General features: G+C 55.0%; 3 protein-coding genes across 6 annotated transcripts; 1 reads left to right on the top strand and 2 right to left on the bottom strand.

Moving 5' to 3' along the window:
- Nucleotides 1-265: 265 nt before the first annotated feature.
- Nucleotides 266-6344, bottom strand: LAG3 (lymphocyte activating 3). Of its 2 annotated transcripts, XM_070270902.1 has the most exons (9): nt 6236-6344; nt 5776-5972; nt 5320-5467; nt 4601-4905; nt 3720-3983; nt 3043-3318; nt 1212-1454; nt 814-944; nt 266-477 (listed from the first exon to the last, which is right to left on the bottom strand). In XM_070270902.1, exons 2-9 carry the CDS (start codon nt 5831-5833, stop codon nt 331-333), a joined length of 1572 nt encoding a protein of 523 aa, XP_070127003.1. In that variant the 5' UTR covers nt 5834-5972; nt 6236-6344; the 3' UTR covers nt 266-330. The 2 variants fall into 2 exon arrangements, with proteins under 2 accessions (XP_070127003.1, XP_001492448.4); XM_001492398.6 differs by lacking the exon at nt 6236-6344 and having other exon boundaries at nt 5776-6204.
- A 1304-nt stretch (nt 6345-7648) lies between these two features.
- Nucleotides 7649-12159, bottom strand: PTMS (parathymosin). Its single transcript, NM_001433534.1, has 5 exons — nt 11772-12159; nt 8861-8932; nt 8585-8663; nt 8381-8442; nt 7649-8209 (listed from the first exon to the last, which is right to left on the bottom strand). The coding sequence occupies exons 1-5, from the start codon at nt 11814-11816 to the stop codon at nt 8159-8161; spliced, it is 309 nt and encodes a 102-aa protein (NP_001420463.1). The 5' UTR covers nt 11817-12159; the 3' UTR covers nt 7649-8158.
- Nucleotides 10800-26328, top strand: MLF2 (myeloid leukemia factor 2). 3 transcript variants are annotated; one of them, XM_023643049.2, is made up of 9 exons: nt 10800-11459; nt 22504-22579; nt 22835-22961; nt 23188-23223; nt 23850-23903; nt 24303-24431; nt 24574-24733; nt 25323-25535; nt 25780-26328. In XM_023643049.2, exons 2-8 carry the CDS (start codon nt 22530-22532, stop codon nt 25508-25510), a joined length of 744 nt encoding a protein of 247 aa, XP_023498817.1. In that variant the 5' UTR covers nt 10800-11459; nt 22504-22529; the 3' UTR covers nt 25511-25535; nt 25780-26328. The 3 variants fall into 3 exon arrangements, with proteins under 3 accessions (XP_023498817.1, XP_023498816.1, XP_070127002.1); XM_023643048.2 differs by lacking the exon at nt 10800-11459 and adding an exon at nt 21697-21927; XM_070270901.1 differs by lacking the exon at nt 10800-11459 and adding an exon at nt 21737-21955.
- Nucleotides 26329-26566: the final 238 nt, after the last annotated feature.

The raw sequence follows: 26566 nt of genomic DNA, 5'->3' as shown, positions 1-26566 counted from the left end.
GGCGGCCAGCATGATCTGAGCAGAAGGAAGGAGGAGAGGGCTCTTGAGGTAAGGGGTGAGTGCTTTTTGGAGCTTCAGAAAAACGACTACCCAGGAAAGACAGAGACCAAGGAAGAAAGAATCACAAAGGAGCGAGGAGCAGAAAAGAGGAAGATGAGAGAGATTAGCTGGGGAAAGTAGGTCGGAAGTCTGGGGTGGGAGAAGGGAGCCCCCAGAGGCTGGGGAGACAAGAGCCTTCACTGTCAAGAAGGAGGCCGACTCAGGCTTGCTGCTGACAGGGACTTTATTTGGACTGAGCTGCGGAGATTAGCCAGCTGCCTCAGCTTCAGCTCAGGGCTGCTCCAGCTCCAGCTCCGGGTCCGGCTCCAGCTCCAGCTCCGTCTCCGGCTGTGCCTCTGGCTCCAGCTCCTCAATCTTGCTCTGAGCCTGAGGTGGGTGAATCCCATGCTCTAAGGCAGAGAATCTTCTTGCTCGCCACTGTGGGAAGACATGGAGAGAGAGGTGGAGGGTGGGAAGAGGAGAAGCATGAAGGGAAAGGGAATATGGATACTGAATCCATCTTTTTTCCCAGCTCCCTGCCCTCCCCATCTGGTCCCAGGCCTTTTTTCAGCCCCTTCAAGTCTCCCTTGGGTCCTTCAGGCACAAGGGGTCCCTGGCGTACAGACGCTTATGAAGAGAGGGTTCTGAAAGCAAGCTCAGGGGTCCACGTTGGTCATCTTCCCTGAGGAAGGGGTGCCAGACAGCACCCCGAGAACTAGGGGAAGGAGAAGCCAATGGCTGGGGGGGTGGGGGAGGGGGCCGTCCCTGGCTTACCTGTCTTCTCCGAAGGTGAAAGCCAAGGGCTCCAGTTACCAAAGAGAGCAGAAAGAGGATACCAAGGATGAGAAAGAGAGGGAGAAGGCCTGTTTTCAGGGCACCTGGGGCTCCCCCAGAGCGTTGGGCTCCTACGGAGAAAGTACAGGGTCAGGGCTGGAAGGACATCTTGCCACACCTTCATATTTTGCAGATGCAGACAATCAGGCCCAGAGAGTTTAAGGGACTTGTCCAGATCATTGAACTAATTAGTAGCAGAAGTGGGTCAGGCCTAGACAAGAGCTGGAGGTCAGGTCCCTGGTTGGAAAGAAAAAAGTTGGGCCAGGGAGGGGAGGGGTCTGGAAGTGGGATCAATGACTGGTCTGGCATTGGGGGTGTGGTGTGGTGGCATCTCAGACCTGGGCCAGACAGCTCAGTGAAGTATACCGCTGTTCCAAGAAGCCTCTCTCCCTGGTACAGATGGCACTGCCAGGGCTGGGAGAGGAGTCTGGCCTCCTGCACCTCCAGCCAGGGTCCTGGGGAACCCCTCAAAGATGGCTCATTCACGGGGCTCCACATGAAGCGCTCTCGTCCGGATGCCGGAGTCACCTCACAGAGCAATTTTCTCAGGTTGCCAGGGAACCCCAAAGACTTGGGCGTCACTGAAAAAAATAGAGGGAAGAGCTCTTTTGGGGCCCCAGCCCCCTATCTTGAAACCACAGTTGAAGTCCCAAGGATCCATTGCCCTGCGCTCACCTGGGCTCTGAGCAGATGAGGTCCAGGAGGTGACCAGGGACATGGCCACGTTAGTCTTATCAAGACAAAGCTCTGGTCAGATCACTGCTGCTCAAAAACTTTCCAGGCTCCCTACTGCCTTCAGGGGACTGGTCAAACTCAGACTGGCGCGGGAGGATCGCACGCCAAGCACTCTTTCAGATTCTTTCACCTTACTTTCTACTCAGATGCTCAGAATGCCTAACAGCAGTCAGGTGCGTTGGTCTCCAATCTGTCTTGCACTTCTCCTGCTTGCACGACTTGGCTCACATCAGTGCCCCCTGCCTTGGGGTGGCCCCTGAATGAACTCTATCCCCCTTTCTGAATGTTTTGGAAACAGTAAACTAATCTAGAGACAGAGCATCTCAAAGCTGCACAGTGAGAGAGAGGGTGGGTAGGAGGACACAGATGGTGAATGGCCTTGAGCACAGTGAACAGGCACCTGAATATTTGGTGACACAGGCACTCGAGTTTAGACCCCGAGCCTGGCGTTTCCCAGCTGTGTGACTTTGGGAAAGTTCTCTGTAAAAAAGAGATGATAGTCTCTCTCCCATCGAGTTGTCAGGCAGAGAGCAGGGAAAACTGATGCAAAATAGTGGATGCTCAAGAAGACTTGGACAGAAGGAATCGGTGGGCTTGAGTGACTAGATGTGGGGGAAGGAGGAGGCCAGGTTTCAGGGTGAATGGGATACAAGTGGAGTTACTGACAGAAAGGCTAAGTCGGCAAGAGGACTGAGGCTGAGGCAAAGACGGTATTCAGAGTAAAGCTGAGGTGTGGGTACCATATCTAGGTAGAGATATCCAGGAAGCAGGTGGAATTCACCATTGGCTCTCAGGAGACAGACGTATAATTTGCGGGTGTATTCTTTATTCATTCAACCAATATGCATTATTCAGGACCTACTATATGGTGCTACTATTTAGAGCCACAGGTGAGCACTGCAGACACAGCCAAGGTGCCCTGGCTGATAGTTACCAATCAATCAACATGTCCTTTCTGAGGGTTTTTTTTCTGTGTTTGTTTTATATTGTCTTGAAAAGCCCTTGCTCAGTAAATATTTGCGGACCAAGGGACTGATTTCTTAATTCCTCCGAAATCCAGGCCACTTCCTGCAACTTTAATCCAAGCCCTGGCCCGAAAGTGGACAAGGATTCTAGAAATAGATTCCACCTCTTTTGAAATATTCAAATTTTTGCCACCTCTTCTTCTAACTTCTCAGACCTTCCCCCCAGTTCAGAGCAGGGGAGTCCCTTGGAGAAGAGTGGAACGTTCACCTAGTGACTCAGGGAGATTTTCAGTTTCGGTTCTCTATATGGGGGCGAGAAAAGAGGAGGCCACAAGGGGCAGCCTTTGCAACTTGTGCCCAGCGGCCTAGCATCAGGAGGCATATTTGCCCAGTTTTTGCCCAGACAGCCTTCCCGCCCTGTCCTAGCTCCCCTGGGATGGGAGCTACTCCTTTCCCACCTGGAGCTGACCTGTGATGACTGCCAAAGTGATCGTGGCACTGAGCTGCTGCCCCTGCAGATGGATGCAGCAGGTGTAGGTCCCAGCTTGGGCCAGGCTCACAGCCTCTAGTCGAAGGGTAAAGTTGCCATTGTCTCCAGCCACCAGGAGGTCAGGGCCTCCCCCAGGAAGGGCCCACCTGGCAGTGAGGGAAGACTGGGTCCCCACGCCAGGAGGCAGGTGGCAGGGCAGCTCCACCCTGGAGCCTGCTGCAGCATACACTGTCAGAGGGACTGAGGGCTCCAGACCTAGAGAGAAAAGGGAACCCAAAGTTAAAGCTGAGAGGGCGCAGTATAGAGTGGCTAGAGCGCTGGGTCTGCACAGAAGGAGGTGGTCATGCTCTGAAGAGGGTTAAGGAGCAGAATAAGGTGGATGAACTGAGGATGCTCAGAAACCCAAGATGTGGCTGGGCTGGCAGGAGGCCAAAGGCTAGCAAGTGAGGCTAAACGGCCAAGGGAAGAGATAGAAGGGGAGAAGGCAGCTAAAAAGCTGCAGTGGGATGGAAAAAGGGGTTAGACAGTGAGGCCCAGAGCAATCACAGGTGGCATTAGCTGCCAAAGACCTGGTTTGGGGACCCATATGTCAGGGGGTGGTGACAGGGGGCAGGAAGGGGTTGTGGTCAAGTGTGAAGGCAGACTGGAGGAGTTACCCAGAACAGTGAGGTTGTACATGATGGAGACCTTGAAGCCATCTCTGTAGGTGAGGATGCAGCCCCAGGGCCCAGAGTCCAAGGGGCTGACTTGGGGCAGGAAGAGGAGACTTCCGGTGAAGTAGTGATGGGGGGACTCCTGGACAGGGATTCTGCCCGGCCCGCGGAACCAGTGCACAGAAGCTGGGAGGTCAGGACGGCTGAAGGAGCAGTTCAAAATGACCCAATCCAATGTCCTAAGAGGCCCTGGAGGGCTGGCAGTCACTGAGCAAGAATAAAGAAGGTTTGATCAGCCCTACCAGAAACACTTACCCAACACAGCAGGCCAACTAAGCTGGAAGCTCCTGGAAAGGGGCACTAAGCTATAGATTTGTCGTCTTCTCCTGCCACGTCCCCCCACCCCCAGCCCAGTGCCTGGCACCTGGGGTGCTTAAAATTGATGCCCAGGGGTCTCCCGCCTGTTTCCCCTGCCTCCTGCCCCCAGTTTACTTGGCTTGGTCTACCCCCTTCCTTTCCTCCAGGCCTTGCCTGAGGATCCCCGCTAAGCCCACCCCCTGAGCTGAAATGAATCACTCTGGCCTTGCACTCCCCGCAACCCCCAGAGGTGCCCTCCCTCCTCCACCCTGGCGCTGTGAGCTGGGGAAGGGGAGCTCACGGGGTGATACCACCTCTCCCTGCACAGGGGCGTTCCTCCTCCCACACGTGCTTCTCTGGGGGCCCCTTCCCCTCCGCAATCAGGCTCTCTTCTAGGGGCTCTCTGGCAGGGCCTAGGGCGCGGCCTTAGCAGCACGGCCTCTGCCCCAGCCCTTCCTGCCTCCGGGGCGGCGGGGAGCGGGGCGCCCTCCTCCCAGCCACGCTCCCCTCGTCCCGCCCCCACCTACTGGAGGCCTGGCCCACGCGCAGACGGAGGCGGCAGGGGAGGACGCGGTCCCGGAGGCGCACGGCGGCGCGGTACTCGCCGGCGTCGGCGCGGCCGGCCGGGCGCAGCCACAGTGAGAAGTCCCCGCGCTGGAGGCCGCGCTCGGCCAGCTGCACGTGCGGCGGCAAGGGCAGCCGCCCGCTCAGCAGGCCGCCGGTGGCCAGCCTCAGCACTGTGTAGACGCGAGGCCCGGGTCCCCGCGGGGAGGGCGCCGGGGGTCGAAGGCCGAGGGCTGAGGGGCGGCTGGGGCCGGGACCCGGCGGGTCGCTGCGGGAGAGAGAGGATCGAGAAATTCGAGAGGGAAGGAGCCCCAGGCCAGATGCAGTCCGACCACCCAAGGATAAGAAAACCCACCCAAAAGGAAGGTCTCTTGACCGCTAACCGCCCCTCCTCCGTGTCCCCTCACCCGTGCCGGCCCCGTCCCCTTCCCCCTCCGAATGGGCCAGCACCATCCAGTCCTGGAGAGGCAGGCATGCTATGGGATGCAGGTGTGGGGGAGCTGTCTGCGGAGGAAGGGCAGGCAGGCGGGGTGCAGAGCGGCAGAGGAGGCTGAGCCCCTGGCTTTAGAGGGACTGACAGCTCAGGGAGAACGCACAGGGCTGGCTTGAGCCTCGGGTTGTGAGTCTGGATGCCATTACTGCCGGATTTGGGGGTTCTTTTGCCCAAGTTTGGGGTGCATACCTGTCTGGTAGGTGCTGCCAAGTGACCCCTCCTGCTCGCAGAAGACTGAGATCCTGGAGGGGGATTGTGGGGCTGCAGGGGAGCTGGGCAGGAGCCCCCTCCTGGGCCCACACCACTGTGACCTCTGCCCCAGGCTCTGGAGCCTCCACTGGGGAGCAAAAGAGAGGCCAAAGGGAGGGGCTGTGAGTCAAGAGACTTAGGAGTAGAGGAGTCTCAGTGTCCTGAGGGAGAAACGGGGCTGGGGAAGACCCTGGGTTTCTGCCCCTTTCCTACCAAGGGGGAGACTGAAGAGAGGCTTTCGGGGGGCTGAAGGACTGCCCCAAGCAAGGCATTAGAAGAATCCACCCAAGCTAGGGACCTTGGCATCTGGGCGGTCATGCAGGGATCCCTGCTGACCCCCTCCTGTGGGTCTGGAGGTAAACCCTCAACCGTCCCAGAGGGTCATCCCCGCCTTACCTGGAGCCACCCACAGCAGTTGCAGAAGCAGCGAGACCAGGAACTGAGCCTGCCGCATCTCCCCTTAGGCCTGGGCCACACTGAGCCCTCCAAAGGGAAGAGGTCAGAAGGGGAGGGGGCGGTGGACGAAAAGAGAGGTTCTGCGAAGAGGGAGGTGGAGGAAGGGAATGAAGAGGAAGAGGGACAGGGATGGAGGCCTGGAGAGAGAGGGCAGGGCCCAATGACCAGAGGCTGGAATCCAGAGAACGGCTGGCCCGATGAGGAAGTCTGGGTCGGGGTGGGGGGGGTCCCAGGGACTAGGGCAGGGCAGGGCAGTGACAGAGCGGAGCAGAGGCAAGGTGGCTGTCTTGAGCTGGGAGGCTGTTGTGCTGCTCCCAGGGCCCTGCCCCTGTCCTTCTGCCTTCCCTCCACCTTCCCCACTTCCCCTCCCCATCGCCCCCCCACAAACCCCAGGGCTCACAGTTTCGCTTCGCAGTGGAAAGTCTGAGGGGGCTGATTCCCAGCAGCGTTACCCTCCACCCCTGTGGTGGCGCTCCCCTTGTTTATTTCCTCAGTCCTGGGTGTCCCCGCCACCCCCTCCACTCCCTCCCCCACCCCCCTGACTGTTCCTTCTCAGGGACCTTCTGCCCTTCTCTCCAAACCATTTCTGCCTGGAACTACCTGCTGGCCCACCTCTACACGGCCTCCCCAGTCCTCCATGCACACTTCCTTCTTGGCAGGCCCTTTCCTTGGTACTCAGCCCCTCCCTCATTCCCTCAGCCTCCCAGAACTTCATTAGCCCTGTACACCTGCCTCCCCACCCATGCAGCCAGTGCCTCCGGGGAATGGGATGGACAGGAAGCTTTCCTGTATCCTAAGAGATGGTAGGTCTGGGGAAGGGCACCCCAAGCCCAGGGAAAAGAAGAGCTACATTGTACCGAGCCTTCATTATGTGCTAGACACTGTATTGGACACTTCACATACTCATGAAATTATCCATTGCGCAGATGAGAAAACTGAGGCAGGCTCAGAGATTAATTTGCCAAGGTCAAACAGGGAGTGTGAAGACAAAAGCTCAGAGTGCGTGTGTGTGGTCCTGACCCTGGGTGAGTTATGAGTGTCTTCTGATCTTTTGGGAAGAATGGTTGTGCCAATGAGTCACACACACCCCCCGCCTCCAGGTCGGGCCCCCCGTGTATTCAGCAGCTTCTCCCAAACCAGAGGTTCTGAACTAAGAGAAGGCAAAGGTGATATGGACAAATACACAAATCCTGCAACAGAGCTCAAACCCTAGAAAAACTGAGGCAGAACTAGGGATGGAAGCCTGAGACAGAAGGAAACTCCTGCTCCCCACCAGACCCTGCCCAGCCAGGAGAGGTGGACGGTGGGTGCCAAGAAATCGCAGCATGCCTGGGAACCACAAGAGGCCCTGGACTTCTCCCCTGCTTGACCAGGGGCTCCCTTCCTCAGAGCCAGGCAGAGGGCACCTTTAATGCCAGGCAACTCTCACTCCGGGTCCTAGGGGTTGAGACCCAGGCCTCCCAGCCCTCTCCCACTTCAGGGGTGGGACTTCCTGTTTCTGAGGCTGTTTCTTTGCCTGGTTCAGCACAACAGCGCTGGTAGCTTTCCACTGGACTCAGCAGTGTCTAGACCTGGTGTGGGCTAGCAGGGCAGTGCGTGTGTTGCTGGGCAGGAGCATCCCCAAGAATCCAAAAACAGGACAGAAGTCAGCTCTCAAAGAAGCTGTGCTCCGTGTCTACCCCTGGGGCGCTGATCCTGTCTTCTTGATGGGTGGGTGGTAGGAGGGTGCCACTATTTTACAGAAGGGAAAGGTCCTCACAGAATGTGCCATCAGCCACCCTCCTCCCTCTGCCCCGGGAAAGCAGGAGACAGGTTAAAAACAGAAGCGCGACCGTTTCTTTATTAAATTATACAAAAAGGGGAGGGGAGGGGGGCAGCTGTGGGGCTCGGCCCCAACCCTGGCCCCACCCCGGCCTGGCGCTGTCTGAGAGAAGGGGATCTGAGGGAGACCCAGGGATCAGGCGGGGTTGGGATGGGCAGGACATGAGGCTGGGATGCAGAGGTGAGGAAGGAAAGGCTACCGCAGGAGGGGTGGGATTGGCTGGAGGAGGGAGGAAGAGAGCAAGGAAGGGGAAAGGAGCCATTGGGGACCAGCTGGGAAGCTCAGATGGAGCAGGTCAGGAGGTGGAACAATGGCAGAGTGAGGATGGAGGGAGGGGCAGTGTCTGGAGAGGCGGACATGAGAAGGCTGGGGAGAAAGAGGGTGGCAGCTCTGGTGCGGGGCCCAGAGCAAGGAGCCAGGTGAAGAGTGGCTGCACTGTCTGTTCCCACCCCACCTCCAGGCCCTGAGGGGCCTCCCACCCCCAGCCCACTGGCAGGGGGCTCATGCCGATGCCCCATTTTCTGTCTTCTGCCGCTTGGGATCCGCTTCATCCTGTGGGAGGAAAAGAGTTGGGTAGCTGTAAAATGGGAGAGGGAGCTCCCCCTGTCCCGGCCCTGCTCCAGCCCCCGCCCTGCACCACAGGGATCTGCGTCCAAATCCAAAGGGCTCCCAGCCCCTGCTGCATCCCTGACAGCCCCTCAGGGGCCACAACCCAGCCCAAACCTCCTCTTCAGCAGCTCTCTTCAGCGCGGGCCCTTCGTCGTCATCTTCTTCTTCTTCCTCATCTGAGGAGCCAGAAATGGGTCATTGGGGAAGGGCAGGAAGCTCCGGCAGAGACCCACTGTGGTCCTGCTCAGCCCTGCTTCAGGTCTTCAAACCCACCCTGACTCTGTTTCTTTGAGCCCAGCCTCCCCTGCCCCTCCCCACCTTCTTCTTCCCCTTCATCCTCCTCCTCTCCGTCCTCAGCAGTTTCTTCTTCTTCCTCCTCAGCTCCATTCTCCTCCTCCTGTGGGGACCAAAGAGGGACAGTGTCAGGCTAGCTGTGTGCCTCCACCCACTGACGGCAAGGGGCACTGCCAGGGCCTGAAGGGTGGGGGAAGGAAGATGGGAGGGGTCAAAGGAAAGGAAGGATGCAGCCCCCCAAGAAGGAAACTGAAAGGGGCATGGTGGGCAGGTGTGGTCACCCCCCACAGGCCTCCGCACCTCCACCACTTCTTTCTTTCGCTCTTTCCGGCTTGCCTTCTCCTCCACCTTCTCTTTCTTCTCCTTCAAGTCCTGCAAGAGAGAAAGAGGTCACCTTCCTCTCACCACAAATGATCTGCAGTCTGTAAGTCCTTCTAGCCCCAGTTTTCCCTCTGCAGTGAGCTTAGAGGAGTGTGAAATGGAGATGGTGGCCACAGCACCTTAGAGACAGAACAGAGATCCAGGGTCCTTCGGGCCACCAGGGGCTGAGACCAGACACCTTCTTCCCCAGGACTCAAGAGAGAAGGGATGAAGAGGGGGGAACAGGCGGCCAAGGGAACTGCTCACCACCCCCCTCGGGTTCTTCCAAACCTCACCGGCTGAAGAGTTCAGCTCAGCAAAGCAAATCCCCTCCATCTGCTCGCAGCCCTGATGCCCCACCCCCTCCCAGCCTGGCCTGCCCTGCCTACCCTGCCTTTTGTCTACCTCTGGGGCCTTTTCCTGAGTACTCTCTCCTGGGCGTCCCTCCCAGCTTCCCCCTCAGTTTCGAAAGGCTTTGTGTCTCTGTCTGTGTCCCCCAAATCCTCAGGCTCCTTCTTGGCCAAACACTACAGGAACAGGGAGAGCACTCTAGCACGCTTCCCGGCACCCCCCTCTCACTTTTCCCACGGCCACCCCAAAACAGTTCCAGTAGTTTCCTCCTCCCCATGGCCCGTGGTGTGTGCACTGGTGTGGTAGAGGGTGGGAGTACCTGTCTCCAGGGGGAACGCAGGTGAGGCAGGATAAAAAAAAAGTGGGAAGGAAAGAGTACTGGACACAGTAGATGGAGAGAGACAAACAAGATCTACAGCTGGGGTGGCGTGGGAATGTAGCTGGGGAAGCGACCTCCCTCCACACCACCCCCTCCCCTTCACCACAAGGTCCCAACTGGCACCTCCGTGATGTCCTATTCTGATGTGGCAGAGGGAGATGCTCATGAGAGAGTCTCCTCTCTCTGGACACCACAGCAGCCCTTCCAGCTTAGATTCCAGTCCTCTCCCCACCCCACCCCTTGGCAGGCACTGAGCGACACTGTGGGTGTCTGTGTGATCTGATCTGGTGTTGGTGTGCAACTCTGTGTATCGGATTCCATGAGGATGGAAGTTTTCTGAGCGAGGAGAGCACCCTGGGAGGGTGTGTCCTTTCTGGAAGAAGATTGGGGGTAGGAGAGGGAGTTGGTGCAGAATGGTGGGCCTGGAGGAACACTCAGTTCCCTCTTCCCTTTAAGGGGAGCACACATCCTTTGCCCCTCTCACTCCAGCTAGGCTGCTTCATGCCATTTCTCTGTCCTCATTTCATTGCCACATGGTCGCATGCCATTTCCACTACCTGGTGGCTTTCCCCTACATCCTGGGCCTGGAGAGCCAGGGGCTAGTCAGTCATTCTCTGGGGGCCCCAGGACCAGCTCTCTGTGGCCCTGGCCTGAGTTTCCCATCTGGGCTGATGGAGGGAGGGAGGGAGAGAGTACAAGGGAGGGAGTGAGCCTACCAGAGACCAAAGTCCAAGGGGCCGGACCCTCTCCTCCCCTGTCCTGTCCTCGTGGTCACTGTCCTTCCATGATCCCTTTTCCAGGAGGGTATGTGACCTAGGTCTTGTGCTAAGCAGCTCTCTGGCCTCATTTACTCAACACAGGCACACGCACTGACACAGGCTGACACCGATTCACACACACAGCTACAGAGGAGCACCCACGCGATCCGGAGACACATGGCCCGGTGTTTGGGCATTCTGGCACACACTCTTGAGACAGCACAAGAGCACAGTGCAGCCACTGGGCACTCACAAAGCGGCCACATGGCTCCACATCATCTACATGTCCACATGCACACATGTAACTGACACTGGCAGGCCCACACACGCTGCATTTCAGACATACAAAGACACCTACTCAGTGAAGTCACATGCCACCGCACAGCCCACCGGAGGGCCACACGGTACCCCTGTTAGATCTGACACATAGCCCCTTCTCTCTCATCGCCTTTCCTCCCAGTGGTCCCCCCTCTCACTTCACAGACCTCAGAGAGACCCCTGTGCCTACTCCTCAGCAAGCCCCCTCAAGGTCGGGCTCCCAGCCCCCAAACCCTGGCCGAATTAATTTCCCAAAGCGACACTCAGCAGGTTCCCTAGGGAAATTAGAGAAAGGCTGGAAGAGAGGCAAGGGCAAAGGGAGGGGGCCAGAGAAGGGAGCTGAAGAGAGCCAGGAGGGCTCGAGGCAATGCCATGCAATGCTGCGCCCCAGCTGTTTCTGAAGGCTATTCCCGCCCCCCTCTGATTTTTAGGAACTCAAGATTCTTTAAGTGTGGAGGAGAGGCTGGAGAGGAGCTAGGGAGAGAAAGGGAAGCTGAAGGCGAGCGGAGCAAGAAATATCCGGCTACAGATGGAAGGCAAGGAGGGAAGGAGAAAATAGAGGCAGTAGCTGTCTGCGCTCGGGCCTCGAGGGGAGGGGCCGAGCGAGAAGCCTCCCGGGAGAGTGCTGTTTACACTTGAGGCTCGCGCCGCTTAGCAGAGGAAAGGTGAGGGCCCAGCGGAGGGGGAGCCGGAGAACCCGGGCGCAGGGAGACGGAGCGGCGCAGGGGGCACGGTAAGGGAGGCGCGGCCAGCTGGACGGAGAGCGGGCCGGGTCGAGGCGCGCGAGCCGGGCCGGCGAGGGGTGGGGACGGCGGCGGGCCGGGGCGGCGCGCGGCGCTCGCGAAGCTAGAGGGCGCTGGCGCGGCCGCGCGGAGCGGGGCAGCAGCGCCAGGCTGGGGAGCGGGGGGGCGGAGAGGGGCCGCGGGGACCCGGCGCCGGGGCAGCGTGGGGCCGTCGGGGGCGGCCGGAGGCACCGGGACCGCGCGGAGCCCGGGGGTCGCGCGGGGGTCGCGCGGGGTCCGGGCCGCCGCCGGCCCGCCCGTACCTTGGCGCTCAACTCGGCCGCTGCCTCCACGCTCTTCTCCGACATGGTGCCGGGGCCGGGGCTGGCGGAGAGCCGGGGTCCCGCGGCCGGGACGGAGGGGCCCTGGACGGCGGAGGGTGGCCGCGGCCGGAACCTGGCGCGGTGGCGGCGGCGGCGGCGGCAGCGGCAGCGGCGGCCGCTCAGCAAGCTGGGTCTCTGGAAGAGGCGGCAGAGGCGCGCGGGGTGGGGCGGGGGTGGGTCTGGAGCGGAGACCCGCAGGGCTGCGGCCGTCCGGAGGGCGGGCGGAAGGGCGGTGCGGGCGGTGGCCGGCACGCTCCGGCCGCGGTCACTCGGTCCTCGGCTCGCCGCCCCCGCACCAGCAGAGCTGCCGCCGACCAGCCGCTGCCGCCCCCGGGAAGGGAACCCGCTTATAAAGGCGGCGCTGCCCGACGGGAGGGGCTTCCCAGGGGTGGGGCAGGCGGGAGCGGGGAGGAGAGGAGAGGGGAGGGGGATGAAAGCGGAGGTTGGAGAGGTGGGGAGAGGAGGATGAAAGCGAGGGGAGGGAGAGCGCGAGAGGCGGGAGGGAGGACAAGACCAGCAGGGGGAAATGGAGAGACTGACGGTCGCGGAGAAAGGAGTGGGGCGAGGAGGTGGGAAGGGGTGGGGTTCCTGCGGGGAGGGACCTCTCCGAATCCCGACCTACTGCCTGCGAATGTGGTGGAGTCTCTCTTTTGGGGGCGGACTGGAGGGATGGCCAGAATCCTTCTGAACCACCCCTCCCCCCCTCCCCCCGCAAGCCCTGAGATTTCCCCAAAGGATGGAGTCGGGGGAACAGTTGGAAAGGCCGGGCAGGTATTTGAGAAACCAAAAGCTTAAAGAAGAGGAAGAGGGTGGAGAGCTACTTCCACATCACGCTGGATTTCCCCTCTCATCCTGCATCTACATTCTCTGGGTGGCCCTGAGAGGGGACGGAAGAACAGAAAGGGCAGCCCATCCTCTGTCCTGCCTGAGGCGACATATGTGACCCCTGCCGGGTTCCTCCCTTCCTGGCTCTTTCTTGTGATCTGAGGGGAGTCACAGGTTCTCTAGTCTCCTTTCCTCTCTTCCATCTTAGACCTTTCTTATTCGCCCATCTCTCCTCACTTTTATTTGCCTGATCCTTCTATTTCTCTTCATCCCTCCTCATTCCTCTGTACCCAGACCCCTGCCTCACAACCATCCATACCTCACATCTCTTACTCTTCTGTCACCTCTTCTCCACTTTTCATTTGCCCTCTTCTATCTTTCCAACCCTGATCTCTCTCCCTCTCTCTCCCAGACAACCCTGTTCTTGTCTCATCTGAGTCTGTCACCTGGCCCCATATCCTTAGCTGATTTCCCTCAACTTCTCTTCAGGTCCTTATTTTTCACATTTTCCCTGTTTGCTTTTCTCTTTCCTCTGCTGCCATCTTCCCGAGCCTTTCTGGATTATACTGCCTACTTTGCAAGGGGCCCAGGTCTGGAGTTCCAGCCCCACCCTATTCCACACATCCTCAGTTGCTGGCCCTCAGTCTCAGTATCTTTGGGTCATTTTGAGAAGTTTGGGATTTCAGGAGGGCGCAGGAGCTGGGGTGTGTATTAAAGGTCAGAAGGTGGATGGGGTGGAATGCTTAGGGCTTGGAAAAAGGGTATCTTTGGTGTGTGTGCCCTCCCATATTTGTCGATCATTATCATTATTCCTCTTTTTATAATTTTCACTATCTTAATAAAAAAGACCCTGATCAATCATCGTCATTTAGTATTTGAGTGCTTAAATATACCATCTTTTGGTCCCTTGGTATAGAAACCTCCCGATTTCTCTTTCTAATTCTTCTATCAGTTTCTCAGTCTCCCTCCCCTCAAAAATCTTGGAGCCCCACCCAGGTTTTTCCTTGCCGGACTCTGCATCTTTTCATCTCTCTCTCAATCTGTTTCTCTGACTCACTCGCTGATGTCTGGAGCGAGCTCTGACCCTCTCCATCTCTGTACTCTCTTGCTTCATTTCTCTCCCTCTCTCGCCTCCTTTTACCTTCCCCGCCGACCCCCCCCCCCCCCCCCCCCCGCGCGTCTCCCTGTCTCGCTCCCTCCCTGTCAGTCTCTTTCCTTTCCCTCCCACCCTCCTTTCCTCTTCCCTCTTCTCCACCTACCAGCCCCGCCTGCTGTCTCGGACACCCTGCTGGGCTCTTACCCTGTTACCCTGGTAACCGCCCCCCACTCCGGTCACCTCCACTCCCCTCCCCCACTTCAATCACCGCCACCAACAACCTCCATCCACCTTCCTCCTATTTTTCCTGAGAGCCAATAGAAACCCTGTTGCCAGGTGGAATGCTCATTTGAATCAGCCAATCCAGGAGCCTAACTGCTTGCCCTGCCTTATATGGGGATTTGAGGAGGGCCACTCCCCCCACTCCAGCCCCACAGGAGACCAGCCCCTCCACCGTCTTTTCTCCCCGCCCTGGAGAGAGCCTAGGACCTTCCCTCTCACCCTTCTATAAGGGCCTGACCTCCCATTTCTCTAACTGGGATCACTAGGATTAGTGTGTGGTGTGGGCCGGACTGTAGGCTGGGCCTCAGGGCTGGGGGTGGGAATGAGGTGTGATTAGGGAAGGGGAGGCGGAGGGAGCTGGGAATTTTGCCCAGGGAGGGGTGTCTGGGAGCCGAGGCAGCTGCAGTGGAAAATTCCAGGGAGATGGAGAGGCAGGGAATGGGAATCCTGCCCCAAGGCCCAAGGGAACGCCTTGAGAATCTAAGAGTTTGGACACTGGGGACCTCAGGGACCAGAGGAAAAGATCTAGGAAGCAGGAGGCCTGGATCTAATTCCCTTTCTGCATGGGGGAAGCATCCCTTAGGCTTCTATGTCTGGTTGGACAACAGACAAGTCTCCTGAAGTCTTGCCTTCATGAGAAAGAAGCTAGAAGTAGACTTGGGATGAATTTGGAGTGAGTGGGATGCTGAAAGCCAGCCCCATCCTCAGGGTTAGTCTCTGGGCCTCTGGGGCCAACAGTGTTAACTGATGCCAGCCTGTGTCTGCTCCTTCCCAGAGAATTGATTCTGAGGCCTTGTGGAGGCTTGCCTATTCCAAGAGTTCTGTTACTCCACAGTCCAACTGAGAATTTCTCCACTAGTTGAATGGGGAACCTGTGCTTCTTACACATCTTCTGGAGGTGGGAAAGAGGAGGCCGGGTGAGAACAAGGGAGGTAGGAGCCCCCTAGAAACTATGACTTCTGGCCTGACATTCTAGAAATTTTACCTCATTGCTGTGTGCAAGGTGTTCAATTCTAATTGTTTCCATTTCATTCTTTTTTTTTTTTTAAAGATTTTATTTTTCCTTTTTCTCCCCAAAGGCCCCTGGTACATAGTTGTGTATTTTTAGTTGTGAGTCCTTCTAGTTGTGGCATGTTGGACGCCGCCTCAGCATGGCTTGATGAGCGGTGCCATGTCCTTGCCCAGGATTCGAACCTGTGAAACCCCGGGCTGCCGAAGCGGAGCTCGCAAACTCAACCACTCAGCCATGGGGCCGGCCCCATCCATCTCATTCTTAAGTGAAGTCCTTCCCTTCTCCAGCTTCCTGGAGACCTAAACCAGCATAACTTTGATCATGTTTGTGCTGAGTATGGTGCCCCCAGGAGTGTTACTTAAGAAATCACCTTCACAACAACACGAGGGCACGTTTATTATGAATGCTACCAGTCAAGCTATATCCATCTTCATATTCTACTCACATTTAAGTAGAGTTAAACTAAAAAAACGTTCTAAGTTTTCTTTTTGCCCTCTACATCAAGCTTGAACTCTTGCACGTTAACAAACTTTTATTGAGCTCTTACTAGGTATTGGGCACTGTGCTACGTGATGGAGACACAAAGCCGAATGAAAAATACATGGTCCCTGAGCTCAAGGAATCCATGGGGAGACTCAGGCAGTCAAAGTACCACTTGAAAAGGGACACAGGGACATGTACCCAGCACTGTCTTTCCACCAGTCAGACCAGAGAGTGCACTGTCCCATCTCCATGGGTACTCCTTTTCAGGAATGCCTCCCTGATCTCTCCTGATTTTGCAAATCCTTACCCATTGTTCCCAACTCCAAACAGCCTTCCTTGGTTCCTCCACCCTGATGGATTGTCTCCTCTTGCACACAATCCCCAGCACGACGCTAGGCACCAAAGAGGAAGAGGTCAATAAATCAGTGATTTCCTAGCCCTGACACACCATTTTGGCCTCAATCTCAGAGCCCTCTCAACCTTCTTTCTTTGAGTGGGCTGGGAAAATACACAAGCCACAACCAGGAGACCCACTTGCCTCTCTCTGGCTTGGGATCTTCTCATTAGCTACTCGTGTCCTGGTGGTCACCGTCTGTCTTTTATGGTATCAACATCACAACCAAAATTTCTAGGGCTTTCCTACTTCCCCATGAACTTTCTCCCCAGCAAAAAGAATTGCTTTCACCATCGTACCTCTCCTCCAGGTCCTTGGATTGGCGTTTCCTATTCTTCACACCCTCTTCCTGACCTCCTTCACTTTTACACCTAGAATAGTTACTATTGCCCAACCCTCTACTGCCCTCTTTTCAATTTTTCTCCCACGTGCACTCTTTTCAAAAACCCTTTGTAGACCCTCGAAAAAGTTCAGAAGGAAGATAATATTTATAGCTGCTTTCTGGCTCTGTCCAATAAACATTTCTGTGATGGAAATGTTCTATATCTGCACTTTCCAATACAGTAGCCACGAGCCACGTGTGGTTACTGAACACTTGAAATGTGGCTAGTGCAACTGAGGAACTGTATTTTTTATGTTATTCAGTTTTAGTTAAATTTAAACAGCCACCTGTGGCTAGTGGCTACCACATTGGACAGCACTACTTTAGACCTTGGCCCAAAACTGTCTCTTCTTTTTCCACCTCCTTTCCTTTCTCCATCCTCAGTGTTCTGTACTGGAAAGTCAAGAGCAACTTTGGCTGCTGTGGGGAAGGTCACCTGGGCCACTGTTGTCATCTCCATTACCATAGGTGCATGTTTGTTCAGGGTTTCCACATATTAAACAGACTGTGTGGCTGACCCAGAGGAGAGGAAAGTAAAAATGAAAAGGCCAGGGAAAATGGGACCAAGAGTGACAGCTAGAGACTTATTTTGCCCAGAGACTAAAAGACTGAGGGAGGACTTATAACCAGGAGGAGGCAATGACAGTGTTGACTGGACCCTTCCAGGTGACTCTAGTCTCAGAGGTCCTGTTCTCATCCTTCACAGTCTCCCTAAGCGACTCCATCGCACATTTCCATGGATTTAAGTCCCACTGCCACACGTGCCTCAAACACTGATGACTCTCAAACCTCTATCGTCAGCGCTGGCTTTTTTCCTGAGCTCGAGTCATGACTCCAGTCCCCTTCTGGTCATCACTCCCTGGATCCTCCGTAGCTCCTCAAACCCTACGTATTCCAACTGAAATTCCCTGGTTTTCTATTTCAGTTACAGGTACTGTCCTCCGCCTATTCGCTATGCCAAGGAGTCATCCAAGACCCACCTTTTCTCGCCCTGCCTAGATCCTTCACATTCCACTTTCTGAAGATTCCTCGAGTGCCTCCTCTTCTCTCCAAGCCCAGTCCTGCCTCTGTTCCAGGGGTCAACATCACTCTCTTGACTTTAAGGTTAATTAACTAGGGTTTTCAATCATGACTTAAAAATTTTTGTATCTTCAGCACTTACCTCCCTACTTGGCATGTTGTAGAAGTCCAAACATGTTTCCTGAAATGCATAAACTGCCTTTCTATCTAAAATACAAACAGACACTTGTAATTTCCCTACATAAACCTTTTGATAGCTTTTCCAGGCCTGTAGGATAAAGTCCAGAAGCAAACAGGGCCCTTCAAGGTCTGTTCCCTTTTAACCTTTGTCGCCTTATCTCTTACCACTGTTCCCTCCAAAGTTTCACTTCAGCATGGTTTTTTTTACTCCTCATAGTTCTTCCCAAATGGGGCATACCTCTGTGCCCTTGCACTGATCCCATCTTCTGCCTGGAATGCTCTCCTGGCTGACCACCCCCCCCGGCCCCGCCAAGTTTCTCCCTCCTTCTTCTGAACCACTTTTCCCCTTTTAACATATATCTTTCCATCGTGGCCTTCAACACAGGATTATGATGGATTCCAGGCTGGCCACCCTCACTAGGCTGTGGACCCTCTTGGGCAGAGACCATGTCTTGTCTTTTCGTCCCTAGCACCCAGCACTATGCCTCGTGCATAGTAGGAACTCAGTAAATATTTATTGACATGAACTACCGCACAGGTGGCACCAACTTCAATCCTGAATGTTCATGTTAATCGTGAGACATACTGCCTCCTTCAGGATGTCTTTTTGAAATGATCAAAGGACAACAGGAAGTTCTTAAGACTTAAAACTGCAATACTAATGTCAATCATTAACAAAAGCATATCTACTCAAGATGGGCTAACTAACATCTAATATCTCATGGTCAAAGGAGGTATGGAATTCACTTATTCCTGTTGTTCACATCTCCTCCTGTTTTAGGTTGCTAGCTTCTAAGGGTAAGACTGTCCAAGTCCGTTATCCTGTGTAGTCACATAGTCAGGATCTTCCAGCCAGACACAGTTTCAATATATTCTCAAACCAGTACCAAATATACTCTGTACAGTGTGGCAAGCAGAATGTTATTTCTCACTCAGTTGTCCAGGTCAAAAAACCTTGGTGTCATTCTTGACTCTTCTCCCTTATAGTGCATCCATCCATCAACAAATTCTGTTAGCTCCATCTTCAAAATATATCTAGAATCTGACCATTTCTCATCACCTCCACTGTTTCTAACCTACTCTAAGCCACCATCCTGTCTCATCTGGGTTATGGCAATAGCATGCTAATAGGTCTGTTTCTGCTGTTGTCCCCAGTAGTCTATTCTCCATACAAGAGCCAGCGTGATCCTTTTGTAGGTCATACAAAGGTCCACATGACCTGGCTTTCTTCTTTGTCTGTGACCTTGTCTCTTAGTATTGCTCTTGCCTCCATTCACATCAGTCTAGGCACACTGGCTTCTCTGCTGTTCTTTGAACACACTAAGCATGCTTCTGCCTCAGGGCCTTTGTACTTGCTATATCCTCTGCTCAGAACGCTCTCACCCCAGCTATCCCTCACCTTGTTCAGGTCTCTGCTTAAATGTCACCTTATCAGTCAGGCCTTCCCTAGTCACCCTAAAAAGCAACACCACCTCGCAGCTGCCTGCCTGTTCCTCTTTCCCCTTTCTACCCTGCTTTATTTTCCTCTGTATCATTACTATATCTCCAGAGCCAGGAAGAATACCTGACACATAGTAGCCATTCAATAAATATTTGTTGAATGGATGTGGACATAAAAACAAACTGAAAAGCTGATTTTTAAAAAATGCTCCTGAGTTACTCCCTTGGATCTGGTATGCACTGTAGAACTCACTTTCTCTACCTAGGGCACCTTAGTGCTAATTTTCAGGGTGTATCCCCCTCCTCCAATACATATGCACATATATACACACACATACACTCAGTCACACCCATTCACTTTGGCTCAGGCAGGAAATCCAGTCTTCTCTAACTCCCACATCACTGCCCCATGCTCACTGTGCCAATATCCAGCTGCTCTGGGATAGCTCCAGATGCGTGACCTCACATCCAAAGAGGGCCCCTTTTCTGGCCCAGCTCTACTCTCTCAAGGACTTCCTGACTTTGGCTCCATCAGATAGAGCAGTGAATATAGGCACCACTTTGTTTCTCTTCCTTCCCAACAGTCCTTATCCTCCTTGTGTTAAGCCTCACCCCTGGCAGGGCCCACTCTCCCTCCTACATCTTATCATCTACAGGACATTCCAGTGACTCAGGAATTTCTCTTCATCAGAGTTCATTGGACAGAGATGAAAGGAAGGAAGGAAGGAAAGAAAGAGGGAGAAAGGGAGGGAGGAGGAAGGAAGAGAGGAAAGGAGGAAGGGAAGGTGGGAGAAAGAAAAGGCAAGGCAAGGTGATGGAGAAGGAAGACAGACACAAACTCTGGTTGTGGGGGACAGAAAGGTTACTTGTAAAATTATATCCCTTCGATTCCTGAAGTAGACGGCTGCCTATATGCTAAGTCTCTGAGGACTCTGCAAACGAGCTCTTGCATCTCCTACTTCATCCCCACCTATTCAATGATTTCTTTTTAACCTGAGACAAAGCCCAGATTTGGAGCTTTGTCTCAGAGTTAGAAGCTAAGCTGTAATTTGGAAATACTCCTAGGAGAGGTAATACATTGATTTAAAATCATGCAAAGGTAAAAATGGCTGATATCAGGTTCTTAAATTTTGGAAGGAAGAAGAGAAAGGGCTTTAGGCACCGAAAGGCAGTAGGTAGAGGATACCAGGTACAGAAAAAGAAAAAACAAGGAGACAAGAAGCTAAGTTGTATGTCCAATTCTGTTGAAGGTTGGACATGATGCTATGAGAAGGGAGAAGGTGGAAGGTAAGCTTCCACTTAACACTTAGTTGTCTGGGCCATAGAACTCTCACGGGGTGATGTGATCACATGTCCAGCTGCTTTTGTTTGGGGCCAGAGAAAAAGGGGCACTTGCATGGTGAGATGTCCAGAGAGAAACCATCTGGAAGATAAATTTGAAAGACTTCACTAAGTCTCTTCTCCAAAAATATCCTCGAAAAACAAATTTCCTTTTATTCTGTCTTTGTCTTTCTTTGGCTTTGCCAGTCTGCCAGCTTCTAAATTATCTGTCTCTGTTCCCACTATTTTTTTTCTCTCTTTAATAATGATCAAGTCCAAAGAAACCTGAGAAGCCCTGCTCCCAGTACTTTCTCCTGAGTCACCAGAGACCCCCTCCTCCTTCTCCCCCAGGGAAGTACTGGGGACAAGTCTTTCTCATTGTCAGGCTCTACATAACACGAATATGGCTAGCAGCCAGAGTAAAGAACCAGAGAGAGCTCGAGTTTGGATGAGTCTGGTTTAAAGTCCATCTTCGACAGTCCAAATGCCCTGACACCCAGGAGGAGGGCCCTTCTCTCCAGTTGGGCCAGATTTTATGCAAGACATTTGGTGTGTCAAAGTATCGGTCTTTGGCCTTGGTGTCAGGTCTCCTGGGTGTGTTTTCAGCTCCGCCCCTGGGTGATCCTGGTTAATGGAGCTCTCCACCCCTTTCTTCTCCCAAACTTTAGACGCTTAACCTACCTACCTGACTAGAGGCAAGTAAGATTAGTGCAGGATTGGGAGCTCTTGAGGACACATGAGTTGGAGAAAATAAAGGGGGAGACTGGCACTAAACTGAATGATTTCAGAGCCTTTCCCCAGTCCGACCCTTCACAGCAGGGTAACTGAGGGTTCCAGGAGCCTCTCCAAAGCCAGTTCCTAAGGGGCTGTAGTTCCAGCCTGGCCGAAGAGCGCCATCTGGTGGCCGGTCCCCTGTCCATTCTCTTTGCCCCATCCGGAGTTCTCGAAGCCACAGCTAGACCAGGGCAGAACTGTCACCTCCTCCTCTACGTCACTCCGAGGACCCCGCCCTGCCTACAACGCGCCTCCCCCGCAGAACTGCCGCCCTTCCTCCTCCCGGGGCTGAGCGCTTCTCTGGTCGAAAATCTGCTTAAAGCTCTCCGCAGGGATCCGCCCCACTTCGTCGCCCACAGGGAGCCCGCCCCTCCCCCATGGGAATCTGCCCCTGGTCCGCTTCCTTCCCCCAAGGGAACGTGCCGCACCGCCCTCCATCCTCCCCTGCCCCGGCCCTCCCGAGGAGCCGACTCCTCTGCTCCTCCCCCACGCCCTTCCAGGGAGCCTCTTCCTGTCCACAGAACTCAAATCCAGGTTACTGACGAGGCTTCCCGTCCCCGAGTCTCCGGCCGACCCCGCGCCCTGGGAGCGCGCCCTCGCCTTCTCCACACGCCCGCCAGTGGGCGGAGCTCCGCGGCCCGGCCCCGGGGCGGGGGGGGGGGGGGGGCTGTCCCATCGTGACGTCACTTCCGTCCGGGCCTGGCCGTGCTTCGGGCTTCGTGGGCCGAGGGGGGGGACGGAGGTGGCAGCTGTGGGAGGAGGCGGCGCGGGAGGCCGAGGAGCTCACGCCTGGACCAATCCCGCGTCCCGGGCCACAACCCCCCGATTCTGCAGCGCACCGAGAGGCGACACCGGCCGGATGGGCCGCTGAGCCCGAATCGGGGACCGGTGAGCCTCGAGCAGAGCGGGCAGCCGGGTCTGGACGGGAGCGGGCCCGCAGGGCTGCAGGGTTTGGAAACCCGGGATGAGGGGAGCTGAAAGGGTCAGGCTTGCCTCTCCTGCGCGTCCGGCGAAGGCAGGGGCTGGGGGAGCCGCCGACGGGCGCGCTGGGGATAGTGAGGCCCGCCTGGGGGGAGGCCTGGGAGTGGCTGGTGTAAGGAGGGGGCGGGGTGGTTGGGGTCATTAATGGGGCGGAGGGCCAGCGCTGGGGATTCGCATCCGGAACAGTGGCGTCAGGGGAGGGGCAGTATGCTCTGGCCAGGCTTCGGGAAGAGGATGGCTCTGAGTAGGGAGGCAGAAAACTGAGAGGCTTGGAAAAATTTTCCATCGCCCTCCTTGATAGAGGGCTTTGAAGAGCTCTTCTCTCCCTAGAGGGTGGTGCTGAATACCTGGAGAAGGGTCTTACTGGAGTTTGGGGGGTCAGTTACAGTTTTGTTAAGGCACAGGGCTCTGAGAGTCCCTACACTGAGCGGGTGTGCAAAAAGCCTGGCCGCCTCCAAGTGCTGAGCCTCTACATCTTTACAGTGTGGAGCCCCCTGGAGCTAAGCAGGATGTTCCGCTTCATGAGGGACGTGGAGCCCGAGGATCCCATGTTCCTGATGTGAGTACTGCCTCCCCCTCATGCTCTGGAGCGTTCATCCCACTCCACTTCAGTTCTCTGAGTACTTCAGACAGACATCTGGGTTCCCATTGCTGGCACTAATTGGAACTGGCTGGATACTCAGCTCCAGCCCGGACCTAGAGAGGAAACAGGCATCTGTGCCACTGTTTCTCTATGAGTGTTTTCTTTTTGGGGGGCAAGGAGGTGTTGATTCCTTGGCCCTCCTACCACCCATACTGTATACTCACTCCTCAGGGACCCTTTTGCCATTCACCGTCAGCATATGAACCGCATGTTGTCTGGTGGCTTTGGATATAGCCCCTTCCTCAGCATCACAGATGGCAACATGCCAGGGACCAGGCCTGCCAGTCGCAGGATGCAGGTAATGGTGCTGCAATATACCTGAGGCCAAAAAAAGGTTGGAGGGCACTTGATGTTTCTTGCACTACAGCTAACTTAGCAAGTGGAGTGATCGAGAAGTGGGGAAAGGGTCTGGAAAAAGGGCTTTGTGAGAAGAGGATGGAAAAACAGCCGAGGCCATGGGCATGGTTTGGGATTGTAATGAGATAGGATGTGGTCTAATTCCTGTTCCTTACCTGTTCCTGTAGGCTGGGACTGTCTCCCCCTTTGGGATGCTGGGAATGGTGAGTCCTCATCTCCTCGTGTCTTTCCATCTCGGACACAGTCTATACTCTTAGATATTATTCCCAAATGTGCCTCTAAAATAGCCTTTTTGGGTAACCCTAGAATCTCTTTATAGTGTTCACAGAGCTCTGGGCCTGCTGTGTGTGGAGTCCTGTGTGCTAAAGATGCAACCTTATTGACTCCTGTACTTCTAGGAGCCATACCCATTAGGAAAATGTAATTGTCTAACAAAGTTTGTTCTTTTGAGGAGGGAGGTGAAGTTGAAGAGCCAACTCGAGATGGTTTTTAGAAGAACTTTTTTTTGCAGTTTCATGCCTTTGTAGGTTAGAATCCATTAACTGTGGTTTGCTTCCTAAAGATAGGGAGAAACAGGGCAGTCGGGAGAAGGAAAATTGGACCCAGGCAGCCACTGACTGAGGAGGAGGGCGGCAGTATGGAGAGAGAAGCGTGGAGATAAGCACGCAGTGTCCTGGTCGTGTTCTCCAGGAGTGAGAAAGAGCAGTTGCTAGATGTGAAGGAAGAAGAGAAAGGGAAAGTGCAGCCATGTAGCTAGTGGGTGCCTGACTAAGATGGTGTCCGAGCACCGACTTTGCTTTCCTGACTGTTCTCCATCTCTTTGCTCCAGTCGGGCGGCTTCATGGACATGTTTGGGATGATGAACGACATGATTGGGAACATGGTGAGACTCTTGCCCCATACCTTTTCCGGGCCCTGTTCTCAGTGCTGGCTGGCAACCCCTTGAGTCCTCTGAGGCAGAAGTGAGGAAGGGTGTGCTAGTGAAGGGTTCACGCTGAGGAAGGCATTGAACCCAGAGAGCGCTGGGCTCCTGTCTCTGCTCCTGCCCGAGTGAAGAAGCGGCAGCACTCTTACTAAGTGCAGTGCAGGCTCAGTGTCTTAAGGTCCTTCTCGTATTGTGGACTCAGAGGAATTGGGGGGTAATGATGAGTCTTCATGTTTTCTCAGTTCTCACATTTTGTGAGAAAGATATGGGCAAGAACAGGCAGCTGAAGTGTGGGGTCCCTTCTCCAGAGGGGAACCCCCCTCCCCATTCAGTCCTGCTCTACCCTTTCCTCCCCAGGAGCACATGACGGCTGGAGGCAACTGCCAGACCTTTTCATCCTCCACTGTCATCTCCTACTCCAATACTGGTGATGGTGCCCCCAAGGTCTACCAAGAGACATCAGAGATGCGCTCAGCGCCAGGCGGGGTGAGTGGGAGGGCTTCTCATATCCCAGAGAAGGCGGGGTTGAACGGCACGCGCAGAAATCTTGGCTTCGTTTTTCAGGATTGGGTCGCGGGGGGTTTGTCCTGGGGTGGCGTAGCCAGTGCCGTATCCTGCCTCACCTCAGATCCGGGAGACTCGGAGGACTGTTCGGGATTCAGACAGTGGGCTAGAGCAGATGTCCATTGGGCATCACATCCGAGACCGGGCTCACATCCTCCAGCGCTCACGAAACCACCGCACAGGGGACCAGGAGGAGCGGCAGGACTATATCAACCTGGATGAGAGTGAGCCTCCTTCCCGCTCGTCACCCTTCCGGCTTCTTGGCCAGTAGCCCCAGCCCACTTCCTGTGAGCTAGGAGATGCCGGCTTTCTCTCCTACCTCTGTAGATACTTCTTGGGCAAATTATGGGTGAGCCCCATGTTCTTACCTCACCTGGAGCCTTGTTGTCAGCTTAGGGTGCCAGCAGTGTCCTCACCAAGGATGGCCAAACTTTGTCACCTAAGTCAAGTATTGGTAGTAGTCTACCCTTCTCCATCTGGATCAGTTTGGTTTTTTTTTTCTTCAAATCAACAAATATTTATTAAATGCTTAATTGTGTGCACGGGAATGTGCTCCTTAAATAAATCATTATTCCATTCCCGATTTCTGTTTCCAGTGGTCATGCCTTAGGCCTGCTAGTGGCCTCCAGGAACCATGTTGAACCCAGAATGGCTACATCGAGAAGTTGCTGCCCTCCCCCAGCACGCCCCCCACACATGCACTTTCAGCCTCTGCCCTGTTGTTTGGTCATGGAAGCCTGTGGCTCCCTCTGGCATCGGCCTCTAGAAGCCTGGCTGTACACATGTGTCATGTCTGGTCTCTGTCCTCTTTAGGTGAGGCCGCGGCATTTGATGATGAGTGGCGGAGGGAGACATCCCGATTCCGGCAGCAGCGCCCTCTGGAATTTCGACGGCATGAGGCTTCAGGGGGTGGGGGACGAAGGGCTGAGGGGCCTCCCCGCCTGGCTATACAGGGACCTGAGGACTCCCCCTCCCGACAGTCCCGCCGCTATGACTGGTGAGGGCCCTCAGCCCTCAGCCTCTCTTGTAAGTATCTGAGAGGGGAGGGATTGTAAGGTGTCGAGCCCAGGAAGGGGGCTGGGGAGTGTGGCTGTGCACATTCCTCTGCCCTGAGGCAGAAGCAGGCCAGGTGCCCAGCAGATACTGCCCTTGATGGTAGTAGTTTTAGTTGGTATGGAAAAAGAAAAATGGTCTCACTAGAATAGGGGATTAAGCCCCAACTCCTTATGTTTCGTCTTCTAACTTGTACTCATCTCTCTTCCCTCTCCAGGTACAGGCTGAGAGGCTGAGAAATCATCCCCTGAAATAACTTCTTCCTTTCCAACTCCCACTCCCCATTTAATATTAAATTAACAGGCAAGCTGGCCCCCACCTCTCCCTGGGGGTCTCAGGGGGAACCTTTCACTGCCCCCTTTACCTACTTTTTCCTTCTTTAATCCCCTTACCATGATGACTCCACTTCTCCTGTATCCGCTAACTTGATTTTTCATTTTGCTGCTCCATCTTTGAACCTCCTCACCTTCCCCATTCTACCCCTGCCATGCATTTAGGGGCTTTTGGGGTGAGCTCTGGGTTTAGGGGCCTCCTCCCTCCCTCAGCTACCCTGGAGCTTTGCCCACCTCCTCCTCAGATCCCCCGCTGCAGGGGCCATAGCCCTCATCCAGGGCTGTGTGGAGGGAGAGGACTGTTCCCACCCCTTCCTCCCTTCCCACCCCATGCACATCACAAAAATCTCCCCTACACCCTTCTCTGCCTTTATTTTTTGATTTGTGCAACTTGTAACTAGGTGTTTATGGAATAAAGGAGAATGGAAAAAAGACCAAGTGGGATTTTGGCTTTACTTTTGATCCTTTCTCTGTTCAATTTCAACCCTACTATCTCCTTCTAGTCCCCTTCTTACCTTCCCTCTTTCTCCATGTGTGGCCTTCTTAACTCGAGTTCAAGCCCAGACCTCATGGCAATGACAGTGGGACTGTCAGAGCACTAGCAAAAGAGCAGCAGCTGCAGGACTCGCTGGGCTGGGCTGGGCTGGGCGGGGGGGGTGAAAATGTAAGCAG

Source organism: Equus caballus, chromosome 6, assembly GCF_041296265.1.
Source record: "Equus caballus isolate H_3958 breed thoroughbred chromosome 6, TB-T2T, whole genome shotgun sequence".
NCBI classification, from domain to species: Eukaryota; Metazoa; Chordata; class Mammalia; order Perissodactyla; family Equidae; genus Equus; species Equus caballus.
Note: the sequence above shows the minus strand (reverse complement) of the source record. Positions and strands in the feature narration are given on the sequence as shown.

Coding starts and splice junctions, on each gene's coding strand:
- PTMS (NM_001433534.1), bottom strand. CDS start 11,816: ATGTCGGAGAAGAGCGTGGAGGCAGCGGCCGAGTTGAGCGCCAAG. Junction 8,933..11,771: donor CGGCCGAGTTGAGCGCCAAG/GTACGGGCGGGC, acceptor TCTCTCTTGCAG/GACTTGAAGGAGAAGAAAGA. Junction 8,210..8,380: donor AGAGAGCTGCTGAAGAGGAG/GTTTGGGCTGGG, acceptor TTCCTCCCACAG/GATGAAGCGGATCCCAAGCG.
- LAG3 (XM_070270902.1), bottom strand. CDS start 5,833: ATGCGGCAGGCTCAGTTCCTGGTCTCGCTGCTTCTGCAACTGCTGTGG. Junction 4,906..5,319: donor TGGCAGCACCTACCAGACAG/GTATGCACCCCA, acceptor TCTCTCCCGCAG/CGACCCGCCGGGTCCCGGCC. Junction 3,984..4,600: donor GCGCGTGGGCCAGGCCTCCA/GTAGGTGGGGGC, acceptor ATTCTTGCTCAG/TGACTGCCAGCCCTCCAGGG.
- MLF2 (XM_023643049.2), top strand. CDS start 22,530: ATGTTCCGCTTCATGAGGGACGTGGAGCCCGAGGATCCCATGTTCCTG. Junction 22,580..22,834: donor GAGGATCCCATGTTCCTGAT/GTGAGTACTGCC, acceptor CTCACTCCTCAG/GGACCCTTTTGCCATTCACC. Junction 22,962..23,187: donor CTGCCAGTCGCAGGATGCAG/GTAATGGTGCTG, acceptor CTGTTCCTGTAG/GCTGGGACTGTCTCCCCCTT.